Source organism: Podarcis pityusensis (genome assembly GCF_964106645.2).
Source record: "Podarcis pityusensis genome assembly, chromosome: 14".
Taxonomy (NCBI): Eukaryota; Metazoa; Chordata; class Lepidosauria; order Squamata; family Lacertidae; genus Podarcis; species Podarcis pityusensis.
The window spans coordinates 40,365,009-40,384,453 of NC_138039.1; the positions used below are offsets into that span (position 1 = coordinate 40,365,009).

Consider the following 19,445-nt stretch of genomic DNA (forward strand, 5'->3'; position numbering starts at 1 on the left):
CTGCTAAGTTACAGCCAATGTGACTTCCCAATGTGTGTGCAAGGAAAACATGCATGTGGATAGATCTGCATGTAGGCATGTTGTAACACGTGAAGCAACTATGACACAGATTTGGACTTTGCCCAAAGCCAACCTACTCAGTGTCATGGATGAGGAGGGGTTTCAAACTGGGTATCCTTTGTCCAAACCCAACAGGCTATTCATTTGCCTCTGATATTCTTTTGGTGGGAATTGTTTTAGGGCCAAGTGACTCGGAGCAGTGGTCAGCAACTACACAGGCCAGAGAGCCAATCTAGAACAAGCACACACACATCTTCCTCCAGCTAAAAGGTCCAGATTATTATGTACCACGGAGCTATCATGGAAGGAAGAGGCTATCTGACACACAAGTAAGTGGTAAGCCGAATGATGATTTCTCAGGAGCCAAAGTTCATTTGAAAACTACCAGTTGTCCACTGCTGACCTAGAAGGCTGCATGCAATTAATTCAATCCTGTATTTTTAATAACCAAGCCATTTATCAGTATATTGCCTTGACTAATCAGATAACATTTCAGTTCCATTTTCTCCACTTCATTTTAAAAAGGTCACAACACAATCAACCCTTTTACTCTACAAAGATTCCAAAAGAAGGTCCACTTGAGGTTATACAAAATGTAAAATATTTCCACGTCTATTGCCTATTATCCTTTACATAAATGGAAACATTCGCTGACCATCACCACCACCTCCAATTTGGCATGCACTCACCGTCTTGTGTGTTCTGGCTGAGGATCTGAGTGCGTAGCTCTTTGGAGCTAATTCCCAGGTTTTTCCCAATTTCCTCTATGCTGTAAGGCTCAGGGTGAAACACCTCCTCAACCACAGCCAGCATTTCCTCTAAGCTTAGTTTCAGCTTGACCTGCACTTCCTGGAGCTTTGCCATTGCTTTCCAATCTAGGCCTCTGGATTTTGCTAGAAGCTGCAACAACAAACAATGCATAGACATCTTAGCAGTTTGAAGTTAATACAAAACATTTCCTCAAAAACCCTTACAAGCTATTTTTTCTTTAAGAGAAAACTCTTTGAAAAGCACAAAGAACAGCATAATTTTTAACATGATATTGGCAGCAAGATTAATTTAAAGAATTGGAAAATATAGCAGACTCTTCCCACTTAAGGGGATAAGTACGTTAAACCATAGCACCTTGCAAAATGTAATAAAGTCACTTTATATATCAAGGAAAAAGATTAAATGTGAAGAAAGCCCCATTGTTCAGCCCAGACACTGAGGTCCAGTTCCAAGGGTCTTCTGGCGGCTCTCTCAGGTGAAGTGATGTTACAGGGAACCAGGCTAAAAGGCAAAGAAGCTCTTTGCACGGCGCTGAAAAGGAGTTACTGTTGGTGTCAGATGGGCCTCTCTAGGGAGAGTGTTTTACATCACAGGAACCAGCACTGACAATACCTCAACTCTCATTGCCAACCTGCATACTTCAGAGGGAGAGGACACTCATAAAAGGACTCTGCTTATCCTAAGGGAGGCATATACAGGAAATGTTTCCCCTTTACATACTGAGATCCGAAGCTGTGCACATACACAAAAAATGACTTTTATAAAGCCACATAATCACCATGTCCTGGAGATTTTCTGGCACATAAAGCCTAAAAACAGCCAGAAGTTCTGCTTAAAACAAACTTGGTTTGATTCTTAGGCTGTCCAGATGGAAACTAATCCAGGAAGTGGTATGGTGTGAACTTACCACAAGATAAGTGAAACAGCCACTTCCAGAATGATGGGTTTTAGGGGCAACAGAAACACCCAGACTAGACTCTCTAGGGCACAGTCCACCAAGAACAACTCCTCTTCAAAAGCCACTAGAATTAATTGGGACATTGAGAAGAACCGCAGAGCAGGAGATCTTCCCATTGGATTGAGCCCCGTGTTAAGTAGTGGGAGGGAGGTGTTGCTTGTGATTTTCTGCCTCATGCACCAAAATGTCTTGGGGCAATCTTGTGGTGATCTGTGGTTAATCTTCAACATTTAATTGCCATTATAGTGGACCAGTCACCATAAAGAGCCCTGATGTTCAGCACAGACCACTCCCTCAAAGACACATAAACTGGTATTCAAACAGCTGCTCATATATACTGAACTGAACACGGCTGGCTATTCCTGGAAAGAGTATTTCTGCATTAGTTAACTTTGATCTCGTTCTGACAGCTGAGCCTCATCTTTCCCAAGTGTTCAACTTTGTTGCACGAAAGCAATCTGACAAGACTGAAAAACATTTTTGCAGAATCATGGGTAGTTCTGGTCACCCAAAGATGTGTGGGGTGTAAATTTCTGCTCTGCTTTTGAGAAAAGTGCAGCTGAATTCCTTCAATTTTTTCATTACTCTTCCAACATAAAAACAGGAAAGCACTCTGAAAAGAGAGATGAAAGGTCTGATGACCACATCACGGGGGTGTATTTTCAGTGAAAATTCTACAGCCCAGAATATGTGAACTAATGTGTGCGGCTCTGAGCATGTGCACCACTGTGGAAAATCATAACAAGACCTCATGCACCAAGGGGGAGGGAATCACAGCTCAGTGACAGATCACATTCTTTGCACGTATAAGGTTGCAGGATCATCCAGCCCAAGTGATCAGGTGATGGGAAAGGCACCCTGCCTCCTGCCACCTGAAACCTTGGAGAGCAGCCCTGGAGATCAGATGACATCGGTCTAGATAGACTGGTGGTCTGATGCAGAATAAAGATGTTTCATATGTTCATCTAAGATTCAGAAGAATTCCATGTACAGAGGGAAGAATCATTCCCAGACAGATTTTTAGCCATAACACCCTCCTTTTGTAGAAAATGCACAGCACTTAAACCACCACTTCAATTTCCTTAAAATGTAAATTTATGCAGATGAAGCAAATGAATAGGTCTTGTGCTTGTTAATTTCCCCCTTTTTTGCACAATTTTGGGTATAGCAACTAAAATAAAGGGGGGGTCAAATATTTAGAACATTTTTAGGCAGCAGGCGTACAAAGGCAAATATTGACATAACAGAGACAGAAAGAAGTATTTGTGGAGGGAGGAAATATCATCTTAGCCTAGGGGTGAATATTCAACAATGAGGAAATTATAATGCACTCTGGGCATGTTCAGAGGCACCGTTTTCAGTATTCTCATATTCCCTGACCAGTCCCTAGCACTGAAAACATATTATTGAGCTAACCCCTACAGAGTCCTGGCTTAAATGAAGCCCCACAACAGAAATGATAAATATTACTAAATAAACTATTGTTTGTTGTCCAAAATTAATGTTAGTGAATATTTTTGATAACAGCAATGTAAATATACTATCAAAAGTATTCGTCTTATATGTGATCTTGGCAGCGCAAATAGTAATTGCAACTCAGTGGAAAACAGTCCAAAATCTTACACTTGATGCTTGGTACCATTCTTTGGAATACAGCTATAATGGAGAAAATCACACATAATTTGGGATTTTGACAAGGACTAGAACCTCCAGACACTTTTTATATGATCTGACATTCCTTCATAACATAAAAACGGAACCATCATTTTCAAGACAACCCTCATCACAAGTCTGGCAAATCTGGAACTATACTTGATATTCTGATAAAATTAATAGTCTTCACTTGGACTTTGTTATTTTATCTGCAGCTACTCATTCTGTGTGCCTATTTTATAGGTTTTTTTCTTCATTTTTAAATTTTTGTTGTTATTTTTCATATACATTATAAAATTGAATAATAAAAAAAACTTTACCCCCCTCCCCGAAAAATGAATCCCCACAGATTTTCCAGACCCACACTCCTTGCTCATCTTACAGCACTCTCTCTACACCTGTGCAAAAGCAGAGGGCATTTTGCCAGCACCCCACACCACTGAGGAGATAAAAATATAAATGATATAAGGATTCCAATAATGAGAAATGACATAAACATACATATGGTGAAGGGGTCATTATCAGGGCTTAGTTACTAATCTGGGGAAGGAAAGAAAAAAACTAGGCCTCAAGCCTGCCTTGAAGACCATCTGGCCTAGATTTCAGATGTATGGGGGTTAATTGTGGTTATTCAGTGGCAATGAAAGACTGTAGATGGTCAAAGGCATTTACTGGCACTGAAAGCAAGATGTGGAGTGAAGTCTTGGTGAGCCCTGGGTCATATTAAATTCTGGCTGTGATCCAGCGCTGGCTAGACTGGAGCAGTGATTGTGGTTACTTTCCCTGAAGACAAGGGTGCAAAAATATTGTCAGTGATGAAACCTTTCATTGCAAATGTCCTGAGGGGTCCTTTATTTGTTTGTTTCAGGTTTTTTAATTATGACTTTATCTTAAGAAGAAACATATTCTCAACCACAACTGTGTCTAAATGAAGGAGCTTTTTTTGTCAGGGCAAATTTTAATAGGAGGTTCGAGTCTTTTTCAAGCGAAGAATGCGGTCTGCTCCCAGTCCTAGATTACACTGATAAAAGTGCATTCAGATCCACTCTAAAGTAGCCCAATTGGGCTGTCACACTTCATATATTCAATCGTATGGCATTATGACATTTGCAAGCTGCCAGTGCAGCCTAGTTGAGAACAAGAAAGCCATGAAGAAATGAATATAAAAGTTTCAGATGTCCTTCCTTAACATGGGGAGTGAAAAGAGAAATCACCCCTATAATTTCAACAAAAAAAGGTTGGAGGTTTCTAAAAAGGGTTCATTCCTTTATCACAGTGGTGAGAAACAAGACAACAGGTGACAAATAGAACAGGAGGTTAAAAGCACTCTCCCATCAATGTCCTTAATGATGAGTATTTGTGGACAGACTTCAAGGGAGAGCATCTTTGCCCACAGCTACTAATCATATCTCATTCTAGCATCCTCCTGGTGCTTCCAGGCTGACAGTGATGCTCAAAAGACCTAGTCAATGCCCTGCATGAACTGAATATGTGCCCTAAAAAGCTCTCGAGAATCCTCTTCAATGCACAAGACCGTGTAGGAAGGATTTTATTTGGGGGGGGGGGGGGTTTAAGTGAAGGCGACCACCCTGTGCCTGCTTCTGCTCTACTTTCCACTCTCCTCAGGATCTGCGATCTAAGCATGTAACACCAATTCTGCCACCACTGCAGTGGGTACCAATTAGTTTACTGGCTCAATTCCTAGGGCTGGTTTTTAGCCTATAAAGACTTATGTACCTCAAGAGGACCCCAGTATTTCAAGGACTTCTCCCTACCTGGATCTACCTACACACACGTAACCCTATTTGCAGTTTTGGGCTCTACACTCCACAGCCAATAAAATAAACAGTGGAAGGAACAACAACCACACTTAGGTGAATGAAGTTTTTGGGAGAGGCCATGTTGTGGTTGCACCTAGCTTTCATTTCACTAGGAGAATGAGTCCTTGTACTGGAAATCTCTTAATAAAACTATACATTTGAGAGAGAAAATTACTGAGAAGGAAACTTCTGTTAAAGGTGTTGCTTTCCTCCTATTGCTTTTTTCAATTTTAGCTTGCCTTTTTTCCTGTTTTAATTCCCTTCATGCAGGTGTTGTTGTTTTTTATGAACTACTTTTGGTGCCATCTAGTGTACTTTGTAAGGTTTATAGTTCTTATCACATGGGTCTGCTACTATTTAAATCAGAGTCATTTTCAGACATTATAGTGAACACATATTTAGGCATTAATTCATGCCAAAGCATTAAAGGGACCTTGTTTTTACTCATCTTGTCAGTGAGACTAAAAACAATTCTTTCGTGCATCCCAGTTACAGCGATTATATTTCTCTAACATCTGTTGGTTTTTCTAGGGACCCAAGACAGCACTTCCTTGCCAAACATTTTAAAGAGTTTAGCATTCTATTAAAATTGTCCCTCTCAAGCATATGCAGAGGCAATGAAGGGTTGTTTTTAAAGTGATGTGTTTCGGGTTTTTTAATGTAGCATCAATGTTTCTGAATATCTCTAGTGATCTTAATGTCAAACTGAAGAGCAGCTAAGTTGACAGCCAATGTGGTAAAAGGGGGTTAGAATCCTGAATGAAAATCTGGGCTCATATCCCCAGTGCTGGAGCTCATTACGTGACTTGGGGTAGTCACAGTCTCTTAACCTCACAGAATTGCTTGAAAGAGAAAATTATGATTATATTATTTATTTATTTAGTCTATTTCATGTACTAAAAAAAGTCTCAAAGCAATTTACAACTTGTTTAAAAAAGCACGCAATGCCAAATTTAAAATACATCACAAAATAAACTAAAAGATGAACGCCAACTAAGAGCTAACTGCCTGTGCATCTTCACCTGGCAACCAAAGGTGGACAGTGATGGCACCAGGCACAACACTCTAGGGAGTCTTCCACAGCTGGGGAGCCACCACTGAGAAGACCTGATGTTGTGTTGCCATCCTCAACATATGAAGAATGACTACACATGATGAACACAGGTTCCAGGTACTTTCATGTGCCAGGGCAAGAACCATATATGCTATCCTGAGCTCCTTTTAAGGGGGAGAAAACCCACTATATATAATAATAAATTATAGTTACAGCAATGTCCTCACAATGCAGAATCCTAAACTTTGTAACTTAAAGGAACCACAGAAGCCAACACAAATGTTGTGCCAGTCATCTCCCGTAGAAGGCTGTAAACGGACAGGTTTCCTAGGAAAACTAGACAGATCCAACCAGCGGAACATCTGGTCTAATGACTCTTGACTTCAGCTTTGGAAGTCACCAGTTTGCTCCCCATAAACTGTGGGCAGAATTGCTATTTCCAATTGTAATGCATTCCACTAAAAGCTAAAATAGATCAGCGAAAGCCACATGTGATGTTATCTGTTGTTGGGCTGCATCATTTTAGGCTGTATATGCTGAATGTTTGAATGCTCCACAAGAAATGTGCCTCACACATTAAAAAAAAAAAAGCTTAGCAAGCCTATAACTTTCTCTCTAACATGCTATTTAGGATGTGTGAGATGTATGTCGTGTGGAGGAGGCATTCAGATATTTGAATTCCTCCCCTGTCTCAAATGGTACAGCCCAGCAACGGGTGCATCACAAAGGGCTTCTACTAGCTCTCATCAATAACCTTAAAGTAAGCTTGAGTGGGAAAATATGCACCCATATGAAATGGCAAAATATAACGTGGATTTTAAAAAGAAATGGGGGAAAAAATCTCTCTATTGCACTGCTGTCAAGAACAGTGAATCTAACACAAGGCATTTCCTGGCAGTTAAGGATCTACAATCTCTTCCAACGAATTCTCAGCTGCCAAGATATGCTCTTCTTTTCTGGCTCTTCTCTTTGGTTAGCACAATCACGCTGCAGGCCGATTAAGAGAGAGGGAAGAGGGAATCAAAGGCCTAGGCTACATCAGTTTCATAGCTAAACTATTCTGGCTTCTCTAAAAGAATCATGGGGATTGTAGTTTGGTGAGGTTGCTATAAATCAACTGTTAGACATCCTGCCCTTCTCCCCAGATTGAACTACTCTTATCTGCTGTAAAGGTGACCAGTTAACAAACTAGGATATCAAACCAAGATTTGATCCCAGTTTGTTTTAACCAATCATAATGTTATGGGAACAAGGCTTGTTCTCATTCTTCTTGGAGAGCACATGGAGTTTGAAAGCTTTAACTTTAGAATTAAACCACATTTTCCCATGACACCTGAACTGAGCAAAGTGGGATTTGCTCTAAACAATGGCTTAGTGTTATGCCTGAACTGGACCACAGACATGTAAGATGATTCTCAAGGAGCAAAGTCTCTGAAGGTCACCTTGTCATTAAGTAAGTTTATAACTTGCTGACTCACTCAACAATCAACTGAGTGTATAAGATTTATTTTATTTTTTTAAATTTGTATACCACCTTTCATCACAGGAAAATGTGTTTGTGGGGTGTGTGGGTGTGTGTTGGTAACCAATTCTCTGAGTAAGGCTTGCTGTAACTTGTGTATGTGGTAAAGTGGTTGCTTTGGATGAAACACATGGAATAATTTGAACCCAAGCTTGAGGAGAGTGCTACTTTCTACAGCTTATCAGGTGCATAAAATCCAATCTTCAATAAGATACAAATAAATGGAATGCTATTTCATGAATTTAAATGTATGGATTTCCATTTCCTTTCCTTGTTTTAAGAATGAATACATTGCTATTAAAGCATTTTGTTTTATATTCCTGGGATTAATTAGATTGCGCTCTCTCATTAAGTGAGATCAGCTTTGACAAAGATAATTTATTTTGCCCTTCCTGGGCAGACTCCTTTTTAGTGCTATGCTACCCAAATGGAAACACACACATTAAGGGCTAAATTCCATCCCTCTCTTCCATCCGTCATGTATATATGGCCTGAATCCAGACCCTGAAGAGATAAACATGCCCTTTGAGGCAGCACCTGACCTGGTGTTAAAATAAAGCAACAACTGGTAGAGTGGAAAGAGTTGCAGCCAGCACATATTTGGATGATGGTTTCATTAGGGTTTGATGAAAGCCATGCAGTACCTTTGCAGCCAGACGACACTCCATCACCCTAATATTAAAATGAGAAGTCGCTGCCTTGTTCATTTCAACGCAACTGTTAGCAATAAGGAAAGCTACTCCCTCTGGAAGCCTCACATCAGTAGCCCTAAGGGGATTGAACTGTATCAGCTTGGCCTACGGAAAGAAAAAAATAAATAGTAGAGTTATTTTGACTAGTAGGCAGCACAACAGTTAAGATGAATAAATCACACATCATTTACCTGCAGACTCTCTCTCTCCCCCCACCCTACCATTTGGAGCAGTGAGCATAAACCAGCAGCAAAAAGAAAACCAAGTTAAGTTAAGTTTTTATGTTTGGTTTTTTTAATGTTTTTATATTTTGCTGGGGTGGGGTATAAATAATAAACTCCTCTTCCTCTTCCTCCGCCTTCTTCTTATCAAACTTGAACCCCTTTTTAATTTGGAAATGCATTTTTAATAGTTATCTTTCAGTGAGATCAATTTTTTAAAAGAGTTAATAACTCTAGCTGACCAAAGGTCAGCCCTGGCCCCTGGAGCAGTTTTGCCTTGCCCCTGGCAGCTGCACTAATTTTTAACAAAGGTATGATTACTTTCCCGAAAGGAAACAACAAATGTTGTTATAAGTAACAGATGTGCCACACTTTAACGTTACATCTCTCTGTACTGATAGCGTGGTTCCTTGTGCAGGTATGTGCAGTGGTACCTCGGGTTAAGAACTTAATTTGTTCTGGAGGTCTGTTCTTAACCTGAAACTGTTCTTAATCTGAGGTACAACTTTAGCTAATGGGGCCTCCTGCCGCCACGCGATTTCTGTTCTCATCCTGAAGTAAAGTTCTTAACCTGAGGTACTACTTCTGGGTTAGCGGAGTCTTTAACCTGAAGCGTCTGTAACCTGAAGCGTATGTAACCCAAAGTACCACTGTATTCATAATGACATAAAGAAGAGCCCCGCAGGATCAGGCCAAAGGCCTATTCTGTGCAGCATTCTGTTCTCACAGTAGCCAGTCAGATGCCCATGGGAAGTCTGCAAGAAGGACCTGAACACAACAGCCCTCTCCCCTCCTGCAGTTTCCAACAACTGGAATTTAGAAGAATATTGCCTCTGACAATGGAAGCAGAAAGTTAGCCATCAGGGTTAGTAGCCACAGATGGACCTATTCTTCATGAATTTGTCTAAACTTCTTTTAAAGCCATCCAAGCTGATTGCCCTCCCTATCTCGTGTGGGTGTGAATACATATCTGACTTGTGGAGTTAGCCCTGGACCCACCATTTGTGCGTCATTCATCAGCACAGTTAATAAAAGCCCTTTCTTGTGTTGTAACACAATGGCTACTGAGTTCGTGCTCAGACAGTACGTACAGTTCCCTTTTCCGCAAGAAAGCAGATGGATTGGTCCATGCCTCCTCCTTCTGTGCCAATGTAGCGTTCACTCTTGCTGCAGAGTTCAGCCAGCTCCACCTGAGGAAACACAGAACTCAGCACACAAACCAAGGATGTTCCCTCATACATTCTTTACAATTGAACTAATGGCAGGGGGTGTTGATATGCCTTTGAGGTCTTTATAGTTTCCCACACATTCCATACCAGTTGACTAAACATTTGATACCAAGCCACTCCATCTCTACATTGGTATCAGTCAGTCTATACTTAGGTCTTCTTCTCCCTGCTTTCCCTCAGATGAAGCATTCTATATTTTATACTGCTAATTGTAAACTTCTCCTCTGATATGCACCAGGATTGCTCTGCCTCTGGCATGCTCACAAAGACAGTATGCTTTTCAAAGCTGTCTGCATTTAGAAAGTGCTGCTTTTTTGCTTCTCTTCACTTACCCCAGGCTGGAGCTATCTATGGGTAACTGTACCCAATTTTCAACTTGGATAATATATTCCCCAACTCTGGGTAGCTGATATCAATGACGTAGCATGGGAATTTGAGCCTGAAGATAGCAGCAAGCAGAAGAGTCTGCTTCATTGACCAGACAAAGAAAAGTGGTCAATTTGGTCAAATGGCAAAAATGACCGGAAGAATCAGAAATCAAGAAGACCAAAATGTTAATAAGGAGTGGGGGAAATTTATAATTTATCTTAAAAACCATTGTAAACAGCTAAAATCGTTAGCAGGATTGGAATAACACTTGTAGTTTAATGTTGAATTTTGGGCATAATGGAGATGTAAAAGATTTGGATTATTATAAAAGATGCAGGAAGAAGTAGTCAATTTATGTCAACCTTTTTGGGCATAATGGAGATGTAAAAGATTTGGATTATTATAAAAGATGCAGGAAGAAGTAGTCAATTTATGTCAACCTTGGCCAATCCAAGAGCACATTACTGCTTGCCAAATGCAGGCCCAATATTGCCAACCTTGAAAGTGTCTGCACCTGAAGACCACAATAGTTCACAAAACTGGATCCCAGCTTTACACCCTAAGATTCCCAGGTTAGGTTCCTGATCCCACCAATCCTCACATCTCCAGGTACACCTCCTAATTTCTGTACTTCCTTTAGACACTTCCCTTAGGTACATGAGACATCCATACAGGCATACCTTTAGGTCCACCTCAAATATTGCTAGAGCAGGATGGAGATTATGGGATGCAGCTGCAGCCCAATAAATTCCCAGTGTCATTATTTCATTAGGTGTCCTTAGAGCATAAATGCAAGACCAGTGACCTTATAGATGTTTCTGGATTATAACTTCCATCATCCCTGACCACTGGCCATGATGGCTGGGGCTGATGCAAAATGGGATTCCAACAACATTTGGAGAGTGCATTGGAAGCACACAGAAGGATACTGCTATCAAGAGGAGATAAGCCAGCATCCAACAGGTTATCTCTTTGGTGCCTTATGTAGGACCTATATAGGACCCTGAAATTGTTTCATAGTTAGTCATAGTCAGGGATGATTGGAGTGGTGGTCCAACAACATCTGGAGGGCACCACGTTGCCTACCCCCAGCTTAACACTCCAACAGATATCCAAAGTCTACTGATCTTACATCAGATCTCCAGGGAGACAAGACCATTGAAATGCTAGTGCCACTCAGATATACGTAGCTAAACTTGTATTAGCCTCAGAAACATGGTGTCAGGGCTGGAGACAGGTGCAGGTCAGCAGTGGCAGGGGAAGTGGAGTGCGGTGGGTGTGGACCACCCCAGGTATCATCACTGAGGGGGGTGACAAAAATAGTTGTTGGTGTTTTTTTGTTGTTTTTTTTAATGGGCTCACGAAACTTTTTAGTTCGGTCAAGAAACGTTACGAAATGCGGCTGGCACTGGGCGCCACACTGCGGAGGCTGGCACTTACCACGGGGTCTGCACCGTGCCTGAGCCACGCGTCTCTCCTGGGAGTGACGTTTTGGCTTGGGCACCTGCAGGCTCTGAGCTGCCTGAAACAGCAGCGTGGGGCTTGCGTCTGCCCACCGCCTCTCCCTCAGCCGCCCCACAACTGAGGGGGAGGCGGTGGAGAGGCTTCATGCAGCTCACCCCGCCCCCGGTTGAGGGACACGCGTGCAGTACCAGGCACCTGAGCGCTAGCTACACCGCTGCAGGTCAACATGAAAGAAGCAGGGCTCCATTGTCAGTGAGGTTAACTCTTTATTCAAGGAAATGCCATCCCAGCAGGTACAGTGGTACCTCGGGTTAAGTACTTAATTCGTTCCAGAGGTCCGTTCTTAACCTGAAACTGTTCTTAACCTGAAGCACCACTTTAGCTAATGGGGCCTCCTGCTGCTGCAATGCCAGAACATCATTTCTGTTCTCATCCTGAAGCAAAGTTCTCAACCCGAGGTACTATTTCTGGGTTAGCAGAGTCTGTAACCTGAAGCATCTGTAACCTGAAGCGTATGTAACCCGAGGTACCACTGTATTGCCCCTATCGAGCAGTTGCCAGGATTGAAAGTCCCTGCCTTCTTCTACCCTTTCTCGGTCTCCTCTCCTGGATGTTTCCTAAGCAGTCTGAAACTACTTCTGCGCACCTCTGACCTCTGTTCTGCCCTCCTCATTATTATGTGCATTCTTGGAGATCAGGGGGAGGGGAGTTTGTTGCAGCAGGAAAGGGAGACTCCACGGATTCTTCTGCAGCTTCTTGACCCCGCTCCTCTGCTTCACCCTCAGAGTCTGAACTGCTCCCTGTCACCGGCTCTCCCTGCTCACTAAACCCTGTTGCCCATTCATCATCCAGTCCCTCCTCCCAACCCTCTCCCTCTGACCTCTCCTCAGTTTCCCATCACCAATCCCCTGGCTCTGAGCCTTCCTCCTCTGGGGTTCCCTTGGAGCCTCCTTGGCTGGTGTCTCCCACCACTCCTCATCAGTCCCTGACACATGATCAGCAATGATGGGAAGTGTAGCCCAGTGTTTGCCAAACTTGGGCTTCCAGCTGTTCTTGGACTACAATTCCCATCATTCCTGAGCACTGGTCCTGCTGGCAAGGGATGATAGAATCTGTAGTCCAAAATGGCTGGATACCCACGTTTGTGAAGTTGTAGCCCCACAACATCTGGAGGGGACCATATTGGCTATCCCTGTTCTAAGTATAGGGTAATGGGAGCACAAGCATGGGAGGGGGGGGAAGGAGAGGGAAGAATGTGTGTGTGTGTATTCCTTCCAGCAGGGTTACACAGCTTCATGGGGCCTTAAGCTAGATAATTACCAAAGAAATGACATTAACCAGGGCATGGCTGTGAGATAAAGCCCGTAACTCATTGCATTTGGAAATGAAGAATGTGGGCACGCCTGCCCACTTGTTCAGTTTCCATAACGGCACTGGAAACAGACGAAGCTGTAAAATGTGAGCTTAGAGCACCCTAATCAGGGCGAATAGCTTGCAAATGCAGTGAAAACTGATAAGACTCTACTCACAGTGCTCCTTAAGCCATGTAAATTCCCTCATAAACTCCAAGTTGAGAGGACAGAGCTGTCAAAAAGGGATTAACAAACTTGAAAATATGCACAGAGTTTGATGTGAATAAACCTTCCAGGAGACTTCCAAGCGGAGCTGGAGGCCCGTTATTGGTGGTCCAGATTAAACAGATGTTTTTAATAAAAAGACAAAAGGTGACTGTTCTTACTTGAATGCTCTTTGGGGGTAAACTCAAAATACTAATGGTGAATTACATAGTTCTAATCCCTTTTTAGTAACTGGAGAGACGTGGCACATTATTTTACTATTTTCAGCATCAAGATTTCTGCTCTATATCCACCTCTACATATATTTAAAGGTAATAATAAAAGGTTGCAACATTTTACTTACTTAAATGCTTTAAAAATGGATTTCCCCCCCTCCCCTCTCCATTGTTGCATAGACCCAGTGAAATATGTTGCATAAACCCATTAAATATGCAAATTTATTTGGACATTTCCCCCAAGTAAACTTGCTGCATGGGGGGCTACATGATGGCAATCCTAGTTCTCGTCTCAAACCTATTTGCATGTTGAATAACCAAGGGGCAAAGATTGCCATGCTAATCAGCTGTTAAGTATTTGTGCTAACTTTGGCCTTAGCAAAATATTAGTTTCTGTTCTGAGGGTGACACAGTTAACAGTGAGCAGAGTATATGGTAAAATGGCTAACGACTGCTCTGAAAATGCTTGATGGGGGAGCAGAATTTTGTGGTCTTCTGTGTGACATGAACATGAAAGCTATGGGAATGATTCATTTATTTTTAGGATCAATAAAACAGGAAAACGTTAAGCAGTGGGCAGTTAAAGTTAACTAAAATCAGCAACGGAAAAATCAGAGCAGCTTACCAGGGCAAAATTCTGTCTATAAAAAATGGCCTTTACCTCCCAGTGGAAAGACATCAGAGAGGAGGCTAGTTAGGCCTCCACAGGGAGGGAACTGCAGAGCTTGATGAAGTAACTGAGAAAACTTCTCAAGTTTCCACCAAACACATTTCTGATGTTGGTTGGGTAGAGAGAAAGGTCTCTTGGAAAGAGTTGAAAACATGGGCAGGTTTATATTCAAGAAGGCAGGCAGCCCCCAACCATTTACTGCTTTACAAGACATAACCACCACTTTTATTTGGGTTCGGAACAGAACCAGTAGATAATGAAGTTGTAAAATGGGAGTCATATGCTCCCTAAACCCAAGTCCTGATCAATAATCTGGCTGTAGCATTCAGCTGAAGTTTCTGAAGCCGTTTTTAAAAAACAAAATGAAAGCTGGAGGCTGAAAACAGAATAAAATAAAATAAAATCCTTCATGGGACTGCACCACTTCAAACAGCAGTTGGTAAGGTCCATATGCATGAACGTTGCCCCGGGGTAAAATGAACTAACTCCCCCACCCCTAAATCTCTGCATATAGAAAAAAAGCATGACACACAAAACAGGGTTCTACCTTATTTCCAACATCTCCTTTTCCATAGCAAACAAAGGTACTGTATTTTTCGCTCTATAGGACGCACTTTTTCCCCTCCAAAAATTAAGGGGAAATGTGTGTGCATCCTATGGAGCGAATGCAGGCTCCTTGGCTTCAGCGATAGCAATGTGAAGCCTCTGAAGTACAGAGGGAGCACTCCCTCCATGCTCCGGAGGCTACGCGTTGCTTTCGCTGAAGCCTGGAGAGCGAGAGGGGTCGGTGCGCACCGACCCCTCTCGCTCTCCAGGCTTCAGGGATAGCCGCCTAAAGCCTTTGGAGCGCAGTGGCTATCCCTGAAGCCTTTGGAGCGCAGCGGGACCTCGTGCTGCGCTCCAAAGGCTTTGGGTTCCTTTTGCTGAAGCCGGGAGAGCAAGACTCTCCCGGCTTCAGCAAAGAGGGAGAGCTGCGCAGCACCCCTTCAGCCAAGCGGGAGGAGAAAGGAAGGGGCTCCGTTTCTCCTGCCGCTTTGCTAAAGGGGTGCTGAGCAGAGAGGGGGAGAATTTTTTTTTCTTGTTCTCCCCCTCTAAAACAAGGTGCGTCCTATGGTCGGGTGCGTCCTATAGAGCGAAAAATACGGTACCTGTATACTGAAATATGAGGCCCTCCCTACAGGCCTATGGGCAATCTTAAGTGGTACAGTCCCACAAGATTATCCCATGTGAATTCTCTCTATGCGTACATTCCCCCTGAAATTTTGATGACTTTTCCATAGTACCCATACCAGGTTGAATACTGTGCATTCAATGCATAAGCAATGCAGGAAACCTTTCATGTGTATTGCAGCCTTTGCCACAGTAGCTTCAAGCAACAGCTGGAGATTGGTTGCTGATTTCTAGAAACTGCTTAACAGAACTCAAAATATAGGCATTTCCTATCTTATGTAACTTCTCATCCTATGAGGAACTGCTACTTGAACTCAGCTATCACTTGAGAAAACGAAACTTGCATCATGGAACCCATTCAGTGGAATCAGCCCAAGAACTAGCATGTTAGCATTTAGCAGTGCAATTCTCCCCATCTTTTTCTCTGCTCTTGTGATGAGCTTTTGGTCCTTGCTGGTCCCAGTCTGCCAAAAGTCCCATCTGCAAGTGATGGGTGTGCATTCTCTACTAGAGCTGCAAGCATTTGTTCATTATTATTATTTTTGCACAAATGGGAGGATTGGCAGGACCACCAAGGATGAACTAGCAGATCCAGGAGAACTTTGCCACAAGATAGCCCAAGGTCTCCCTTGATATAATGGACTGTTAGACTCTGAAATTGAACAGACCTGTGCCTATGGCTTCAGAGTCTTTCTACTGATAGCAGCAGAACAATGATGGATGCAGTAAGAAAGAAACAGCTTGTGCAAAAATACAAAACTTTCACTCAAGTAAGTGGAAGACTATCGTGGAAGGAATTGGCAATTAGGTTCATATCTCAGACATGCCCACTGAGATATCCCAATAAGTGAATGTACTCAGTGAGCAAAAGCTGATAGTGATTCTCTTTCTCAGCACAGCAAGACTTACAGGAATACGGTGCAACAACAGGGATTCACTGATACTTACTTCTGAAGAAAATCTATGCATTGGCAAAGGGAAAATTCACTATGGCTTTAAAGAGGCGACAGAAAATTAAAGCACAGATTTGCAGGGAAAAGTTGTTTTTATAAATTTACCTTCCGCCTCCATGAGAAAAAAAAATGACAAAAGTGTACACCTGAGACGGCAGTTTTTGAAACCTGTGTTACTACTGGCTGTAAAATGTCTGGCTTCAGAAGACTAAGATGAGGCCTTCATAGCCAAGCTAGACATCCTGAATTATTTTTCTGGCTGTTAACTGACATTAAGCCACTGTTCCCTGGTTCAGATGTAACTATGAACTCTGGCTTGAAGCAAGTCAGGATTTTTTTTGTTCTAAATCCAGTGTGTAATGGCCGTGGGGGACAAGAAAGCCTTAAACAACCATCTCAATTTAGCCAAATTACACTTAGTCTTAGCTGTAAGAAGTGATGTTTTAGAATGTATAACCATGACTGTATATTTTATGTTTATAATTTTTAAAAAATCACATGGGAAGTGCACTACAACACTGGATTACTACACAATACTAAAATGTTTTTTTTCCATTATGTGTGTTGGGGAGGGTGTCATGAAAGGGCTACACTCCACACAACACAACCATCATGGTGGATGTGCTTGCTGAGGTGGGGGCAGGTGGGGAAAAGTATCACCATTTCCCAGAAGCTCGATTTAACAGTCAGGATGCTGAGAAACCACAACGCCACCCCACATGCAAACACTCGCTGGGGCAACCCCATCTGGAATGTTCTCAGAACGGTAGCAACCGCTGCCATGGTCCCTGTGGTAAAAAAATCACATCATGTGGAAACCCCTTGAGAAAAAATCAAACTGTTAAAAGAGATGGACCATGTCTTCTCATAAGTGGCCTCTCTGGAGCCTTCTAAATGCTGTTTCGCCATGTGGCGCTAACAACCACAGAAGGATAAACATAACATCTGTGCAGTATTATCACTCTTAAACCATGACTTTACCTCAGAGTATTCTATTCAGACAATATCTGTGGGATTTGACATACTTCCTTTACCATGTAGTAACTGCCTGCACATGTCTGGGTTTTTTTTTTAAAAAAAACCATCCATTTATCACACTACTCATTCCCGCTATCCCGGCCTGTTATCAGAAGCAAATCACCATATAATTGACCTTTTTTAAAAAAAAAAAATACCACATGAGAAGAGTGTATTATGCCCGTCGGCCACAGTCTGCTCCTGTTTTGGCAGACAGTAGATGTGATAGTATATTCTAAACTAAAGATATAAGGCCCTCACATTAGTGGCTTCTGCCAGTTCTTTACTCTTAACTTCTCTTGTAACAACCAGTCTGCTTGTTGGCTCTAATACCCTGGGCCTTCTCGACATTTCTTCTCAATCATGTCCAGGGCTTTTTTTCCAGCCAGACCTTGCCGGAACTCAGTTCCAGCACCTCTCAGGTGGGCGCAATTGCCATTATAAGAGAACAAGGGAAGTGTTCATGTTGAGTTCTGGCGCCTCTGTTTTTAGAAAAATAGCACTGATCATGTCTGTTAGCTACAGCAGAGATCTCGGTGGATGTTCCTGAAAAGATTAGCTGCCTTGGAGACGAGTATAAACAAACTTGCTTTTCTTTAATTATGCAAACAGAAACGGCTCAAACACCCCTTATATAGCTCACTTTGAACATGCATCCTGATAATAGACTACAGTGGTGCCTCGCAAGACGAAATTAATCCGTTCCGCGAGAGTCTTCGTCTAGCGGTTTTTTCGTCTTGCGAAGCAACCCTATTAGCGGCTTACCGGATTAGCGCTATTAGCGGTTTAGCGGCTATTAAAGGCTTAAAGGCTTAGCGGATTAGCTGCTAAAAGGCTATTAAAGGCTTAGCAGATTAGATAAAGGGGGCAAAAAGCGGAAAAAAAATCTCAAGACTTGCAAGACATTTTCGTCTTGCGAAGCAAGCCCATAGGGAAATTCGTCCTGCGAAGCAACTCAAAAACGGAAAACCCTTTCGTCTAGCGGGTTTTCCGTCTTGCGAGGCATTCGTCTTGCGGGGCACCACTGTACTGTACAAACAGACAAGTTCAGCCATTGCCCCCAACAATGCAGCGTCTATCTTTAACCTCCCGTTGTCTAAAAACGCAAGTGCCCTGCTAATTAAAGGCTGCTTCCCGCGAAATCCAGATCGTGGTCTGAAGGCACATGTTGCAGCTAAGCAGGTCTAGTCCTATAAACCGCATGAGTGGAAAACCACTTGGGAAAGTGGTGTCGCCTGTTCTGAGCAGTGAGGTATAAGTGTGTTAAACCAAACAACCAGTGGAGGTTAGTCCATTGCAGCAAGTGGGGCACTGCCCCATCAACCTTAGCCAGCCCCACCACCCTCCCTTCTTACTTACAGCCAGTCCAGAGGTGCTGCTGCCTGTCAGCTTCCTCCTCTCACTCTCCCCCCCACAAAAAAAAATTATTTGGTTTTACAAGTATAAAATTATAATAATACCACTACACATCCACAATTAAAAGATTCCTCCGAATCTCTAGACTTCCCACCTTCCCCTCCATGGGTTCTGTTGTTAAACCTTTTCTACTGCATCTTTTTTCAATATTCCATGTTTTTTACAACTCCATTGTAAAAGTCTACAGCTCTCGTTACATTACAAGTGTTATTGCAATCCTAGTGTTTTCAGCTGCTTACAGTGGTCTCCAAGATTAACTATAATTTTTCCCCCATTCCTGATTAAAGTTTTGGTCTTCCTGGTTCCTGAGCTTTCCAGTTAGTTTCGCCATTTTGGCATAGTCCAACAGTTTAATTTGCCATTCTTCTCTGGTAGGGACATTATCTTCTTTCCATCTGTGGGCTAACAACATCAGTGCAGCTGTCGTCGCATACAGAAAAAGTCTTTTCTGCTCCCTTGGAATTTCAGCAACTACAACTCCTAATAGAAAAACCTCTGGCTTTTTTTAATAAAAGTTATTTTAAACATTTTTTTCAATTCATTATATACCATTTCCCAGAATGCTTTTATTACCTTACAGGGCCACCACATATGATAAAAGGTACCTTCTTTTT

General features: G+C 42.4%; 1 protein-coding gene across 4 annotated transcripts in view; it reads right to left on the reverse strand.

The window, feature by feature from the left end:
• The window catches only part of GALK2 (galactokinase 2), a 78,641-nt gene that overhangs the window by 22,579 nt on the left and 36,617 nt on the right, over positions 1–19,445 (reverse strand). For all 4 annotated transcript variants that reach the window (XR_013979239.1, XM_080980458.1, XM_080980459.1 and 1 more), the window contains exons 6-8: positions 9,843–9,941; positions 8,483–8,635; positions 750–960 (exon numbers count right to left, since the gene is read on the reverse strand). Coding sequence is in view for 3 of the 4 variants with exons in the window: in XM_080980458.1 (XP_080836584.1) it covers positions 750–960; positions 8,483–8,635; positions 9,843–9,941 (463 nt within the window). In the remaining variant the exon portion in view is untranslated. The remainder of the gene's footprint in view (positions 1–749; positions 961–8,482; positions 8,636–9,842; positions 9,942–19,445) is intronic.